Below are 16711 nucleotides of genomic sequence, written 5' to 3'. Positions count from 1 at the left end.
GGCTGAGATGTTTGTGTTTAAAATTTGCAGTTTAGAATGTTTATTGGAAGGTCTCCATGGCCTAGTGCCTCTCCCTGAGAGGGCAGCTGTTCTTCCCCTTTGACTCATCCCAGGCGAGAATGGTGGACTCCCACAAGGGTCAGGCCAACAGGGCTCTCACTGGGGGAGCTGAGAAGTGTCTGTTTCCTCAGGCAGCTGAGAACCTCACAGAGATATACAGTGAGTGGCAACCTAACACTGGCTATATATTCCAGCCAACAAGTTATACCTGCTTTGTTCTTCCGTTAGCACAACACATGGATGAATCCTTTTTTTTTTTTTTGCAGAAGGTATCCCAGTAGCACCCAAATATACTTCTCTTTCCTGACAAGCTGATTCAACTCTTTCAGGAGGGTTGCACAGATGATGGTGATTCTGATGATGATGATGATGATGATGTTGTTGATGGTGATGATGTTGTAGCTGCTCTGAGCTCAGCACTTTACGTGCCTAGTCTCTTTGAATCTTCATAACTACACATCTCCCTTTAACGGAAGAGAAACTGAAGTCCAGAGAAGTGAAGTGACACTCTCAAAGCTACATGGATAAAAGCAGCAGATTCAGAACTAGAGTTGAGTATTTCTGACCCAGACATCAACTCTAGGAGGAAAAATAGAAAATCTAATAGAACTTATGGTCAGGTTTTCCTTTTTCTCTTCTGTTTGCTTTTTATTGGAGCATGTTCCTCTATACTGCTCATTTTATGAAGAAAAGGATTGAAGCCTGGACAGGAGCAGGTGGAATTAGAGCTAGAGCCATCCTTCCTGAAGAGTTTTGGGGTTCTGGCTTCACTTTTTACACCACAGATAAAATACTGGGGTATTTTATCCTGAGTCCCACTGGCTACTTAATTGCCCAAGCCATGGCTGGCACACCTGGATGAGAATGGAATGGATGTTACAGAGGATTGGTTACTACTGGGGAAACTCAGGTGTTGGGAACTAGCTGAGACCTTTGGAGTTGCATCCTTATCATCTGCTTTTTTAGCAGGGGGCATATTCTCTACCAAAATGAGTGCTTCCCCTTCCATTTGCATCTTCACTTACTTCCACATGAATAAAGTTGATTTTTTTCCTTCCTACCTTTTTCAGGCCTCCCAAATGATTGTGTCTTATGATGAACATGATGTCAACAATACATTCAAATTTGGAGTCATTTATCAAAAAGCCAGACAGGTAAGCACCATGAATCCATACTGGTCACTATCTCCTATGGTTTCTCTTTTTTTCTCCTAATCTTAATGCAGGATCCCTGAACTAAGTTCTTAAAGCATTCTGAATACAACTATCATATTTAAAGTGTGAATTGGACTGGAGGTATCAGAATCTTCAAGTAGTGCTACTTCTTACAAAAAGGCCTGTAAGTCTTGTAAAACATGGTGTAGGTTTTCACACAGTGAAGTCTGATTCTTCTTGGCTGAATTTGTGTTGATCTCAATTTGTGTTTATCTATGGGTTGCCAGTCACCAGAAAAACCAAACTAGGTAGAGTGAACAGATTAGCATAATCTTATCTCTTCTTGCTCACTATTCTCCCAGCTGGGAATTAGCTTTTTCTCTCTAAACTTCAGCTTTGTGCTGGAATCAGTTATGGGCATCTCTTCCCAACTCTGTGTTCAGTGACATCATGTTGGTAGCTTGAAATCAGCCATGGAAGTATTTACACCATGGAAATTAGCAAGCCCCAGAATTTTAATTTCTTCCTTTGGAAAGCTGGCCCACCACTGTTACCCTCCTCTGTCTTTTGTAGCACTCACTTATAGCTTTGGAGTTAATTGGCCCAAATAATGTTTCTCAGAGTGTGATTCCATGAGACATTGGTGAAGTATTCTGTGAGCAAATGACTTGGAGCAAGGGGTATCTGGATGTAGGAACATTTTAAAGGCTCTCAGAACCCCCAAGGTAAAAAAATTCTTTTTTAATTTTCTTGAGCCCATTACTTCCCATGCTTATTTGACCACAAACTTCCCATATTTCCTGTTTTTTACCATGAACATTTACTAACATCCTGGCAAGACAGTCAGATGGACATGCTGGTCTCCTCACCTAGGTTCTATGAGAAGAAGCTTCTGCATCTTATCTTTGTGTCATCCAAGAGACTAGCATGGTGACTTTATATAAATACACTCAGTTGTTATATGAATTAATGAACAAATGAAAATTTTGGTGCTGCTAATGGCAGCTTTATAATGTCCTCCAATTTTATCTTTTTTTTTTTGCATATCAATCTTTCTTGGCCGGATGATGGCTGATTTCCTCATCTAAAGATATTAGACCACAAGAGACATGTGTTTGCTTCAAAACACTATGATTATGTGAAGAGTTAGGATCTGAAAGACCAACACTGATGAATCTTATAATTTAAGGGAGATTATTCAGGTAGCCACTCTCATTATTTTCACATATTACATTTTTATTTCTTACAACTTGGCTAATGTAACCCCCCTAATTAAAGTTCTTTGCTTGTGAAATTTACCAAAACAGATCTTAAGGTGATTACAACCCAATGTTCCAGCAAAGTTATAATTACTGAACATTAGCCATCCACCTCTGAGAAGGAGCCTCTGTGTTGTTTGTGTACCTGCTGCTGCTGCTGCGGGGGAAAAAGCCAGGAAGATAAAATTCTGTTTTTTTTTTTTTTTTTAAATCTAGGCAGATTGTTGTTTTGCAAACCTACAGCTGGGGGACATTTAATATGAACATTTGTTGCATAAAAACCCTGTGCTGGTCTTTGGATATAAATATGCTTCACCCAACTCTGCTGTGTGTCATGTACTGTGCTAAGCACTGTGGGAGACATGGTGATGACTAAGATCCCCTCCTTGAGTACATGGTCAAACTCAAGGCCAGTATAAAAATAATGACAATGCTAATAATACCAGACAAGGTGTGAATCCTGGACAAGAGGTGCATGCCCCGGAACCTACAATGAGTTGTTTTCTTGGTAGGAGATGTAGATTTCCCTGAAGCAGCAGCTCTCACACTCAGACCCCATGACCCAGGACAAACAGGATGCTTGGCTGGAGTTGCAATGTCTTCATGCCATGCTAAAGACTGGTGAACAACAAACTTTTCATTAAAGATCCAGATAATAGATTTTTAAAACTTTATGGGCCTTGGAGTCTCTGTTACTACCACCCTACTGCTTTTATTGTGCAAAATCAGCCAAAGACAATATGTAAATGAGTTGGCCTGGCCATGTTCCAATAAAATTTTATTGATTAAAAAAAAGAAGTGGGCCAGGCTTGGCCCTTGGGCCATAGTTTGCTGACACCTGCTAGAAAGCTGTGTTTCCAAAACTTCTGATATTCACAGACCACATTTAGGATCTACATTTATGGCACTTATTTCACCAGAGGCCACTGTTAAAATTTTTAACACACCCCTACTATTAACCACTAAATTTTTTTCTTATAAAGTTTTTTTTTTAAACTAAAGTGTTTTTATTTATTTATTTTTGGTGGTACCAAGGATTGAACTCTGGACATTGCTCAAACTAGGCAAATGCTCTACCACTGAGCTGTAACCCTAGCCCTTAGTGCATTTATTTTTTTTAAAGGAAATTCTAGATCACACTCCTCTAATTGGAAAACCAGTATCACTTGCCATGAAATCAAAGTAATTCTAAGAGGAAATACTATTAACGAACAAGTAGAGTTACTGAAATCTACTAGATTCTGTTGCCTGTTGAAGACTTGGAATCTGAGGTCTGCTTTTATTAGTTACAAAGCAGGCCTAAGTGGGGCTGGGGGTGTAGCTCAGTGGTATAGCACGTGTTTAGCATGATCAAGGACCTGGGTTCAGTCTCAAGCACTGCCCCCCAAAATAGGGGACATTAAAGAGTTATTAAAGAATTGCCTATGGGAGACTGTCCTTGAAGTGATTGGACACACTGAATTTTTTTTTTTTTTTTTAAATGAAGCCATTCATTGCAGTCCATGGCTGTTTGCAGAGCCTTCAGCTGTTTGCAGGTCCTGCTGCTGTGGGCAGAAAACAGTAGTAACAAGTTGCTCATCAGATAGGGTTAGTCAGTTGTTAAAGCCTAACACCATTTGCAGAGCTTGCTACTGTTTTCAGCTTTGCCTTTTTTATAATGTATTTTTTAATTGTTAAACTTCTTTTTTTGGGGGCGGGGGGTACCAGGGATTGAACTCAGGGGCACTCAACCACTGAACCACATCCCCAGCTCAATTTTGTATTTTATTAGAGACAGGGTCTCACTCAGTTGCTTAGTGCCTCGCCATTGCTGAGACCGGCTTTGAACTCTAGATCCTCCCGTCTCAGCCTCCCGAGCCACTGGGATTACAGGTGTGCACCACTGTATCCAGCAATTGTTACACTTCTTAATTTTAGATATTTGTGGATTCACATGTAGTTGGAAGAAAGAGCTCATGTCTCTTTTACCCAGTTTTCCCCAAGGTCAAGGTCTTACACAACTACAGCACAAGATCACAACCATTGACACAATCCTCAGATATTATTCAGATATCCACAGATAGTATTCAGATATCCCCAGTTTACAGGTACTCATTTGTGTGTGTGCATGCACGTGCGCGTGTGTATTTGATCTGTTTTGTTCTGTGTCATTTTATCCACCTGTAGGTTCCATAGTCAAGAAACAAGAATTTTGTCACCACAGGGCTCTCTCCTATTTTCCTCTATCACCATGCTCACCTCCCTCTCACCTCTCCTCTCCTCCCTCACTCTGGTCCCTAGCCCCTAGCCATTTGCAGAACATTGATCTGTTTTCCAGCTTCAAAAACTGTATTCCAAAAAATTACACAAATGGAGTCATACAGTACGTAGCCTTTTGGGGTTGCTTTTCTCTGCTCAGTAGCATTTGTCCAAGTTCTTGAGTGTGTCACTAGTTTGTCTCTTCTTATTGCTGAGTAGTTTTCCATGTCTGGCTGCATTAGGGTTTGTTTAACCATTCATTCATTGAAGGACATCTGGGTTGTTGCCAGGTGTTGGCTATGATGAATAAAGCTACTATGAACATTTGTATACAGCTTTTGGTTTTATTTGAATGCAAGTTTTCATTTCTCTGGAATAAATGCCTAGGAGCACAATTGCTGATTGTATATGGTAATTATATGTTTAGTTTGTAGGAAACTGCCAAGCTCTTCTTGAGTGGCTGTTCCCACCAAAAAAATGTATGAGTGATCCAGTTTCTCTATATCTTTGCCAGATTTGGTGTTGTCACTATTTTTTTTTAAATTTGAGCCATTCTGATAGGTGTGTTGTGATATCTCATTATAGTTTTAATTTGCATTTCTCTAGAGGCTAACTATGTTGAACATCTTTTCATGTGCTTGTTTGCCATCTGTGCATCCTCTTAGGTGAAATGTCTGTTCTTTTGACCATTTTCTCATACTGTTGAGTTTTAAGTTTTCTTTATAATAGCTTTATTAAGGTATAATTCTCATGCTGTGTAATTCACAGAAGCGTGTGAGTTGTATTTTCATCAAGTGATTTATAGTGTAATCACACAGTGGTACGGCAGTCTAATTCTGGGATATTTTCATCACTTTCCAAAGTGACTCTCCCACCTTGTTACCTTTAGTTCCTGGCAGCCACTAATCTACTTTCTATCCCTGTGAATAGAAAGTACCTTTTGTAAGAGTCTGTACCTTTTGCAAGAGTTCCTTATTTATGGCTGGATATTCCATGGTATGAATATATCACATTTTTAAATCCGTTTATTGATAGATATTTGGGTTATTTCACTTTGGGGACATTTTACATGCCACTACTATTAACATTCACGCACAAATTTTTGTGTGGTCATATATTTTCATTTCTCTTGGTTACTCACCTAGGAGTGGAATTGTGGTCATATAGTACCTCTATGTTTAGCCTTTCTGAGGAATTGCCAGACTGTTTTCCAAAGTAGATGCACCATTTTCTCTTCCCATTGGCTATTTATGTGGGTTCTGATTTCTCTACATCCTTACCAACACTTGTTGTCTTTCCTTTTTAATCATAGCCATCGTAGTGGGTGTGAAGTGGTATCTCATTGTGGTTTTTGAGTACTGTTGTGTTATGATTGTTCTTTCTATGTTTTTGATACTAGTTCTTTGTTGGGAGTCCAATTACCAAATTTTCATTAATGGATCATGTTTTTGGTATCAGGTCTAAGAACTCTTTGCGTTAGTTTTGCCTTTTGTACTAACTTTTGCTCAAATAGAAAGGTCTCATTAACCAGCTGCTAGGATCCAGCTCTGTGGAGTGGTTCTCCATTAGCTCATCCTTCAGTTGAGGATGGCTGTGGTGAAATGTATTGGGAGTCAGGGAAGAAGAAATAAAGGGACCAGGTATGTGGCAGCCCTTCTTTTGGCACCAAGATGGTGTTTTTTAAACTCCTGTTCCTGTTTCTCTTTAAGACCCTGGAGGAGGAACTATTTGGGAACAACGAAGAGAGTCCTGCTTTCAAGGAGTTCTTGGATCTGCTAGGGGACACAATCACGCTGCAGGACTTTAAAGGGTGAGTTTTAGCCAAGGGATTGCTGTAGTCCCATTGGTGAGGCCCTAGCAGAAGAGCCAGGGGCAGACAGCTCAGTCCTCAAGGAGCACATGTGAGAGTTAAAACCACACCCAAGGAAGATGAGACTGTTTTCAGCATCTGATCAACCCTCACTTATCTGCATTCCTAAAGAATCAGTGGTCCAAGGGATAATTAGCATGGCAGGTTATCTGAAAGGCATTGGCATTTGGCTTTAGGATGTGTGCTGGGAATGCTTCCTCTGAGATTTTCCTTCCTAATTGCATTTGACTCAGACTGTGAATGAAATGAATCCACCTTTCCTACCTCTCACCCGCCAGGCAAGAGTTCCCTGTGCAATTTGGAAGGAAATGACCCCTTTCAGATAATACATAAAGAGTGGGTAATTAAGAATCCATGTAAATATAATCTCCCCATCCCAGGAGGAGTCTATGCATCAGTGTATGGGTCTTTAAGTGGACAGAAAGATTAAATATTGGTGCTATTGCTTGGAAGGTTCTGGCTCTTGGTTTTCCTTGGCAAAAGCAACATTTGGGAATATTTCAGACCTGGCCAGCCACGAACTTGGTGTGTGGCTGTGGGTCCTAGAATTCACACCCCTCTCCCACCTCAGGAGTGAAAATAGCGGGCGCTACAAACATCATATGTAAAAACACCTAGCCCAATTGCCTGGCATGCAGTAGGTGTTCAACAATTGCTTTCTTCCTCTTTTCCCTTTCTCCCTTTTCTTCATATTTTTTCTTCTTCGAAGTCACCTGTGTTAAAATCCCAGCTCTGTCGCCCACTAGCTCTAAGACTTTGGGCAAGTGACTTTACCTTGGCAAGCTCCAGTTACCTCATCTGTAAGAAGGGAAATAAAATACTGACCCCACAAGGATGTTGGGGGATTAAAATAGTGAATGCATTTGGAACAGTTAGGCTAGTGCCACACACTGGTCATCATTATTGTTACTGTTCTGATTTTGCCGACTTTTGTGGACTTTGAGATAGCATCACTATAAGAGGTATCCTGATTTTGGTGATATTAAAATGCTAAAATCATGGGTCATAGAATGGATGAAATACATTATACTAATCCCAGAAAGATCCCTTCATGTTATAGAAAAAGGAAACTGAGACCTGGAAAGATTAAGTGATATGCCCAAGGTCATAAGCTGACTTAGCGCCAGAAGCAGATTTAGAACCTGAAATGTCCACCAGCCCATCCAGCATCCTTTCTGCCACACTGGGCTGAGCACATTTTCTGCCTGGTAGTAAGTACTGGGATATTGACGTCCAGGGACCATCTTATTTCATTTTCTTTAGGGAACTTGCATCTGCATTTTCTTCCCCTTGCTGAAGAATGTGGTCCAGGGCTAGCAGCTATTATTCTGTAAAGGCAGAAGGGACAGATCTTGGAAGCCCACCTAGTTCCTCCATGCTTTTTTTTTCCTGCCTAAGAATATGCAGCTTGAGAAGGGACCTTCCTGGATATCCTAAGTTGGGTGCTGCTGCAGCTGGGCCTCTACATCAGGGACTAGCTAGGTACAAGCCAAGCATCTGTCATCTCTCCTGGCTGACTCCAGATGCCATCGTGGGGCTCACCATCATCCAGCAGGGTGGCTGGTTGCCCTGGCTCTGGGAAGATGATTTGGATATAGCCTTGCAGAGAGCAAAAGGTTGTGCCCAGCCTTGGGGGCCACTGGCAGCTGGGATGGACATTTGTCTGGGATCTTGGACAACAGGCCTCCCTTCCCCACATGACCAGTGGTGCATGGGGGACACAACAGGGCTTGGGTTGGAGGTTTTGCCTTTTTATTTAGACAACAGATGTCTGGTTAGAACTCCAGGCTAGTCTTCTCAGAAGAACACCCTTCCCTGCTCTCCCCACCTTGTTCTCTCCTTTGCCCTCACCTCCTCCCTCAACTCTTCCATCTGCCCTCCAGCTGCCTCATAACCTTAGGGGAGTTTGCACCACGTTGCCTGCTTCCCCTTACTCTTTCTCTCCTGCTCCTGCCCTGTTTTACTGACAGTTTCCGAGGAGGCCTGGATGTGACCCACGGACAGACAGGGGTGGAGTCAGTGTACACAACCTTCCGGGACCGGGAGATCATGTTTCACGTCTCCACAAAGCTGCCATTCACCGAGGGTGATGCCCAACAGGTAGCCTGGTTTTGGAGGATTCTGGGCGCTTGGGTATGCCCCTTGAAGGCCCAGCTCCTGGGCTGACCTGCCTGGGGGATGGTCAGGGGGCTTTCATTTGTGTAACTAAGAGGACAATCTGTTCAGCATCCCGGGTCACAGCCTGTTCTCTTGTGTTGTCTCACCAGGGTGGCACCTCAGCAATCCAGTGCAGGAGGCAGGCCAGTGCTCCTGGGATTCCCTCTTTGACAGCTGGGGAAACTGCAGTCCAAGGGCAGGCCCTTAAGAGACTTTCTTGAGGGCTGAGGGTGTAGCTCAGTTCTAGAGCGGGGACTTATGAGGAGGTCCAGGGTTCCGTTCCCAGCACAAACAAACAAACAAGCAAACAAAAAAAACACCTCCTTAAGGTTTCACAGTCAGGGAGGGGCTGAGCTGGAGGCAGAGCCTGTGATCCTGATCATCTAGGGTGGAGATAAAGGGTGCATGACCCCATCTGCAGGTGGAGTCTTGAAACCAGCTGAGCCACTTAGAGGTGTGTGACTCTGGGCAACTGGTTACCTTTGCCTCATTTTTCTTCTCTGTAGAATGGGGACAGCAGCTCTATGTCAGAGAGCTGTTATGGGGGTCACATAACAGTTTCTGAATATAAGGCTGCTGCAGTGGATGCCTGGCATGTGGCCGCTCTCCTTATAACAGCTGTTCCTTACCCGGGCCACTAGTCTTTTTGCCTCCCTGCTGCCCTGGAGCTCTTACTGCATGAGGACCCCCCCACATCCCTCCTCGCTCTGCCCACCTGCCTGTGGGCAGGAATTCAGCCGGTACCCACGGACGTGTGTTACTAGCGTTCGCTCATGCTCATTCATGTTTGCTGTTTCGACAGCCACACGTCCCTGGGGACAGCCTTCCCTCTGAAAAGCAGCTGATCTTGGAGGTCGCAATGCTTCAGCCCTTTTTGGTCCCTTTTCTGTCTCTGGGAAAACAAGAAGGGCAGATGGGTCTTTGCCCAAACTCTGACCTATTTGTTTCTGAGCAGGGAACTGAGAGGGAGCAGAGAGGTAAAATTGTAAACATAGTGCTGGCTTCTTAGGAGAAAAAGGAAATTGGCAAATGAAATTATGATTTGGCTCTCAAATAACGACTGAATGTTCCAGAAACAAATGGGAGCAGGATTCCTTTTGTATCCAGAGTGGGCTTTCTCTCGGTGTCACCTTCAGTCTCTGCTCCCTCCTGGTTCCCCTCACCTGCTGCCCCAGCCTGGGGCTTTTTCTCGCAGGCCACTTCAGTCTGACATATGTTAATTGGGAAGTGTACCTTGGCATGGAGCTTGGCTCTTGGCAGGGACTGAATAAATATTAGTTTTTCTCTCCCTAAGAAATGGGAGGATATGTGTGGAATGAGATAATTTTCATAAAAGTGCCCAGCACAGTGCCCGGGATGTGGCAGATGCTCAGTAAATGAGAAACTCCATATAAAAGGGATGAGCATAGGGCCTGCATATAGTAGGTGCCTAATGAAGGAACAAATGTGTAGGTGTACAGGAGGACTTTAGCATTTGAAATCATGCACGTGAATAGCCCAAAACAGTTCTTGACCCACAGTAGGTGCTTAGTGACCAAAATCACACGCAGTAGGTGCTTAGTGACCAAAAGCACCTGTCACCATTAAGGAAACCAAGACAGGTTTGGGTTTCTGTCCTCTATTCCCCTCTTACAGCCAGGTGACCAGAGCCCCTTTAAGCATGGCTAGCTCTCTTCTGGTGGAATGCACCACCCACTCATCCGGCCCCACCTCCCATCCACATTTCTATCCAGACTCCCCACATCATCTCCTCTTCCAGGGAGCCTTCTCAGGTTGCTAGCAGGCCCTTAGATTATCCCGCCTCTCTATCCCCAGAGCTGTGAGGCACTTCATGTGCAGCAGCCAACTTAGCACTTGCTGACTGTCAGCTTTGTTAGGGTTCTCAGGTGGTTCTGCCCAGATCAATTACAGCTCTCCTGGGGCCAGACCCAGCCTCACCATTTTTCTTCTTTTGTGTGTGGTACTGAACCCAGGGTTGCTCTACGTCTGAGCTACATCACCAGCCTTCACCCTCCGACCCCCTCCTTTTTTTGCGGGGTGGGGGTAGGTTTCCAAAGATGGCCTCAAATTTGTGATCCTACTGCCTCGGCCTCCTGAATAACTGGATTGTAGGCATGTACCACTGCACCGGGCTCCCGCCTCACCTTTTAAATATTTTCCCCTGGGTCCTGAGTTAGGGCTTGGCACACCATCAAGCTCAGAAACATGCTTAGTGGCTGCTACCTAACAACTTGGGCATCTTTCCCTTTCTTTTCTTACTGGTGGCTTCTAAGGATTGAAAGAAGCTCCCTGGAGAGCTAGGTCTCAGAGCTGTAGGGTTTACATACCAAGGAAAAACTTATGGGGAATTTCTTATACAGATTTTTCTGTTTTCAGGATGTTCCTTACTGGCTTGTAATGATGGAATACTTTTTGTTTAGCTCCAGAGAAAGAGACACATTGGGAACGACATTGTGGCCATCATCTTCCAAGAAGAAAATACACCATTCGTCCCAGATATGATTGCCTCCAATTTCTTACATGCCTACATTGTTGTGCAGGTCGAGAGCCCAGGCACAGAGACCCCATCTTACAAGGTAAGGGTAGGCCTGGCTGGAGACAGTCACTGCCCAGATGCCTCCCCGCATTTTGTGGACTCACGACATCAAAAGTCACAAGTTGTCAACAGTATTGGAGTTCCGTGAGTTGCCAGGTTGCTGGGGTCTGAAGCTAGACTCTTGGTGGAAAGCACCTTCCAGGTTGTTCCACCCATTTTGCTGCCTGCAGGCTCTACAGCTTCCAACTTGAGGGTCCAGAAGCCTGAAATGTCATATTTAGAATGCAGTGATGTCCTGGGCTAGAATATGGCAGAATGAGAGAGGAGAAGGTGAGAGTGGAGAGGACGTCAGGAAAAGGGAAAGGTGGTAGCAAACAGAGGGAAGAAAGAGAAAGGGGGCATGGGCGTGGTAGACCCTGGCCCTCTGGTCTGGCCATTCTAGACCCATGGGTGATCTCAACTTGAAGACTTTAGGGAGGCAGGGATGCAAGACCCCTGTTAAGTGTCCTGGCCAGTGAGTGGCAGGGAAGATGGACTCATGGTCTTCACTAGTGGGAATGGGGCAGACACAGAGCAACCCATTGTTCTGACAGCCCTCATCTGCCCACTCCTGATGGCTGCCTTCCTCCTGTCCATGAGTAACAATCCTGACCTCCCGGACAGCATTTTCACCGTGTCATGGTGGTTCCAGGGGTATGGGACCTGAGGGAGAGAGGCTGAGGCAGGGTTTTTAAGGTATCAGGTAGTCTTGGCATGACATGCCCTCCCTACTCCCAGCCACCCGCCTTCCCTTCTCAGTGCCTTGGCACTAACTGCTATTGGTGCACTTTTCTGCATTTTCTGGGAAGAGAGGCCCCAGATCAAATTCTCATAGGGCTCCCTGCTCCAAAAAATGTTGGGAACCATCATTCTCTGGAAGAGGAGAAGAAATGAGCCTGTCATTGCTAACGGGAGATAATGAGGCCTGGAAATATTTCCTAGATAATAACTTAGGTCAGTGCTGATTCCTTGGGTTCTCTGCCATAGCACCTCATGGCCATCTTTATAAATATTAATTTTGGTAGGTACGGTTATGTTACTCTTACATCAGTGCAAACATAGATGTATTGAGTGCAAAATTCCCATTGAAATTTAAAACCAAATGTGAGACTTAAAAAAAAAAGAAACAAAGAAAAGAAAAAGCTAACAAAAAACAAATCCCTCCCATTGTGATGAGCTGATTTCCTTACGTGGGCATGTTTATGTTTCTCTGGTGTTGAGTAATCTTAGCTGCAAAGTTGGAGCAGCCGTGGTGTGGCCATTTCCTAGAAAGCTGTGGGGTCACCTGCTTTGACTGAAATGGGCATTCTTGTCACAGCTGCTTGATGAATTTGTCGGGGAAAGTGAATTTACTCATTCAGTGCCCCACCGGGTGCCATCATGTGCCATTGGCATCATGCTGGGGTGGGGAACAAGGAAGTGACATGCAGAATTGCCCTGCAGGTCCTGGCTGACCCTAGACAAGGGATGGAGGAGCCAGTGAGTGTAGTTCAGCCACTGGGCAGCTCAGATAACCAACTGGTTCTTTTAACAGCCCACCAAGGTGGAAGAGCTGTGGAGAAAGAAAGTCTGGAAAGAAAGTCATCTGGATATGGCTTGTCTGATGGCTTCTTGTGGACGTTTAATATTTGCTTTTTATTCCTTATAGAAGATGGAGCTCAGATAACTGGCTTCTCTACTTTCTTAAAAAATTTTTTTTAAAAGTTATAGATGGACACAATACTTTTATTTTTATGCAGTGCTGAGGATTGAACCCAGTGCCTCACACATGCTAGGCAAGTGCTCTGCCACTGAGCTACACCCCCAGTCCCTGGATTGCTTCACTTTCCCAAGAGCTTAGTGTAGGGGTGCATCCATACAGAGAAAAACCAGAGATCCAGAAGCCACCACTCTCCTCTAGCTTCGGTGCTGGGAGTCTTTACCCAGTTTTTCAAGTCACAGTTTGGGATCCAGGGCAAAGCACTGTCTTCAGAAAAGTGCAGAGTTGCAGAGGAGCAGGGCCAAGCCCTTGGGACAAGGAATCTTCACCTTGTATTTCATCTGCCTGCTGGATTTGCTGGTGGGAATGGAGCCAGAGAGGCAGAGGGCAGGAGAGAGACCAGCCTTCCAAGGCCCTCCCCAGCATGCTGCCTACCTGCACCCCAGCAGCAGCCTGGGTGATATGTGGGCTGTGAGGAAAACCTGGTTGGACCCCTCAGGGTGTCCAGGTGAAATGGGACCCTAGCTGACCCCTGAAGGCTTAGGGGCTTTGCAAAGGAGGGGGGAATTCCTTAGGGACTAAGCAAGGAGTCCAGGAGGCCTGAGCTACAGGAAAGAAGAGGTGGGAAGGATGGAAGTGGAAATGTGCAAGGAAGGTCCCCAATCAAAGTAGACTGGGGTTCTTGTTCTGGCCCTGACTCTGATTACTGTGTGACTTTGGGTCAGTTCCTTCCCTCTCTGGGCCTCAGTTTCTATCCGTGTGAAATGAGGAAGTTGGACTAGGTGCCCTGTGAACTCCTTCCAGCACTTTCTCTTATTAGTCTGATGTTATAGAGAGAAGATTGAGGCTCAGAGCTTAGGCCATTTAAGGCTGAGGCCACAGAGCCAGGGTGCCATGGAGCTGAAATTTCTGCTCAGTCTGTCTGAAGCCATCAGAGCCGGTGGGAAATTGATTCCACAAATTCAGGTGTGCAAAAGTCACATGGGAATATTTTTAGGTAGGAATTTAGTTCCCATCTCACCAGATTAGAAGGAAACTCTAGCTCAGCCATCAGTAGGACTCCTTCCTCCTCTTTAGGGTCACCTCCCCCTTTCTGAAGTCCAGCGAGGTTTTCAGGAATCTTCTGTGGAGCAGATCACTGGGGAAGCCCTCCCCTTCCCATCCCAACTCTTGTTGCTTAAACAGCCCTCTAAGGCGGCAGGCCACACCTGGGCATGGGGACTTTGTCAGGTTTCCAGTGCTCAGATCCACACCTCCCTGGTGCATCCTCTTGACCTCTACGCCTTAGCTTCTTCCGCTTTCCAGCCTTGAAGATGCTCTTCCCCAGGGCACCTGCAGCCTCTGTGACCTCTGGATTTAGAAACAGGAAGGGGAGGAGGGGCTGTGTTCAGGCAACTTCTGCTTTCAGAAGCAACATCCCCAAGAGGAGGGAACCACAGAGACCAGGCTGTCTCATTGGAATGGGGTCAAGAGGGGGACAGGCTGAGAATGAAAGATGAATGGATGTCACCAGGGAGGCTCCTGCCCCTGTCCCCTGTGTTTCTGACCACTATTGCAGTGGGCTTCTCTGTTAGGAGAAGATTTAAGGGTATCTGGATTTAAGGCATATCTGAAAACACTCTGTCAGCACAGACCACTCTAATGCAGGCCCTAGAAGGAAGGGGGACCAGGTAGGGTGGGGGCCACTGGGCCTGCTTCTTTCCTTTGTCCCAGGTATCCTGGATGTGTGTAGCCCAGTCCAAATTCTGGCTCTGTGGGTAGAATTCTTGACTTGGGCCACCAGGTGGATAGTAGTAGGGAACTGTATTTGGTAGCTGGAGCTCAGCCAGAAATCATGTCGGTGAACACATACCATTTCCTGACTCAGAAATTTGGACTGTGCAGACAGACTTGAGTTTGGGGAGAGAAAGCCACTATTGACCTACCCTCTCTGCTTCCTCCCCTCTGGACCCTGGCAGGGCCTTTCCTTGGCTCTGCTCCGGGCTGCCTGCTCGCCCGGTCTGGCAGGCTCTTTGCATCTGCCCTAGTTCACAGGCCAGGGGGGCTGGCGGCAGGCCAGGGTCTGCTCACGTCAGTGGCTGCTGAGGCAAAGGAACAGGCAGTGTCCTGAGAGCCCTGCAGCCTCTGGGGCTGAGAGCAGGTGAAACCAGGGCACCTACACTCAGAGGGGGTGAGGTAGGGGACCTGCACCGATCATGGGCACCCTCCATGCAGAGCACCTGAATACTCTTGCTCTGCAGTTAGATATCACCGAGGCTGGCCCAAGCCTGGACATCCCCCACTTTTAATTCTCAGCCTGGGCCATGGAGATCTGTTAGGACAAGCCTCAGCCAGAATGGCTGACCCTGTGTATGGGGCCAGGGCTCCCAGACACAGGTCCGTTGGCTATACAAAGCCTCCCAGGAATCCTGAGCTTCTCATATAATCTGCATTTACTTTGTAAACACTGGAAGTGAGTCTGATGTATGGCTGGGTTTGGGAGACAGTACAGTGGGGAAGAACTAGAGACCTGATCAGGAGAGATCTGGAACCTTTGTTTCTCTCTGTGACTAATCACCTGTGTGACTTTGTGGGGCTCACTTCATGTCTCTGGCTTTCTGTTTCCTCCTCATGAAAACGGGGGTAATAACTCTCCCTGCATCTTCTCCATGGGAAGAACATCACAACTGAATGAAGTCATGACACCTCCCAGACACTCGCATTGTGTTGTAATTGGGGTCCCTGCTGCTCATCAGCCCTGTCCAGTCATTCTGCCACACTTGCATCTGCCCCCTAGGAAGGCAGGGGAGAGGATGCGGATGGCTCCTCACTGTCCAGCCCCACTTCTAGGAGCAATGACTCGGCCTGTACTTCATTTGTATTCTGGGAAGGGGAGTGGGGAGAGGGTAAGTGGATTGGCTTAGCTGGGCGTGGTGACACACCTGTTAATCCTAGCAGCTCAGGAGGCTGAGGCAGTAGGATTGTGAATTCAAAGCTAGCCTCAGCAACTTAGCAAGGCCCTAAGCAACTTGGCAAGACCCTGTCTCTAAATAAATAATAAAAAAAAGGGCTGGGGATGTGGCTCAGTGGTTGAGTGCCCCTGGGTTCAATCCTTGTTAACCCTCTCCACCCCCCAAAAAGTGTGGCTCCCTGAAAGGCAGCTCTGATCTCTTCCCTCCTGGCTCACATGTGACTCTTTCATTCAGGTCTCCGTCACTGCACGGGAAGATGTGCCTGCCTTTGGCCCACCTTTGCCCAGCCCCCCTGTTTTCCAGAAGGTAGGAAGCTCTTCTACTTCTCTCACATTTAAGAGTCCAGGTTTCCAGACCTACCTAGCAATGTTGGAATGGGCAGAATTTGGGCTGGGAACATTAGGGTGGCCATTTATCAGGGTGTGTGACACTGGAGTTGCCTGCCAGAGGAGGGATTTAATTTTAATTTTTGATTGGTACATTATAATTATACAAAAGAGCGGGATTCATTGTGATATATTTGTACATGCATATAACATATTTTGGTTGATATTATGACCCAGTACCTCTCCTTGATTCCCATTCTTCACTCTACTAGGAGTCTAGGGATGGGTTTTTATGCCATGCTTCTGTCCAGGGAGCCTTGGGTGAGAATTGCCTTTCCTTGTGGAAGTGTCCCATGGAGGGCTGCTTTCTCAGGACCAGCTGGTTTCCAGAATGGCATATTAGCAGGTGGCTTGGCATGGGC

General features: G+C 45.9%; 1 protein-coding gene across 1 annotated transcript in view; it reads left to right on the top strand.

Annotated features, from left to right (window-relative positions):
• Positions 1–16711, top strand: part of Rap1gap2 (RAP1 GTPase activating protein 2) — a 58230-nt gene that overhangs the window by 17089 nt on the left and 24430 nt on the right. Inside the window, exons 8-12 of the mRNA XM_071603934.1 lie at positions 1131–1214; positions 6421–6521; positions 8552–8681; positions 11159–11314; positions 16198–16269. Of these exons, the coding sequence (XP_071460035.1) occupies positions 1131–1214; positions 6421–6521; positions 8552–8681; positions 11159–11314; positions 16198–16269 (543 nt within the window). The remainder of the gene's footprint in view (positions 1–1130; positions 1215–6420; positions 6522–8551; positions 8682–11158; positions 11315–16197; positions 16270–16711) is intronic.

The sequence above is a fragment of the Marmota flaviventris genome, chromosome 17 (genome assembly GCF_047511675.1).
Source record: "Marmota flaviventris isolate mMarFla1 chromosome 17, mMarFla1.hap1, whole genome shotgun sequence".
Classification (NCBI taxonomy): domain Eukaryota; kingdom Metazoa; phylum Chordata; class Mammalia; order Rodentia; family Sciuridae; genus Marmota; species Marmota flaviventris.
This window is presented reverse-complemented; position numbering and strand designations above follow the sequence as displayed.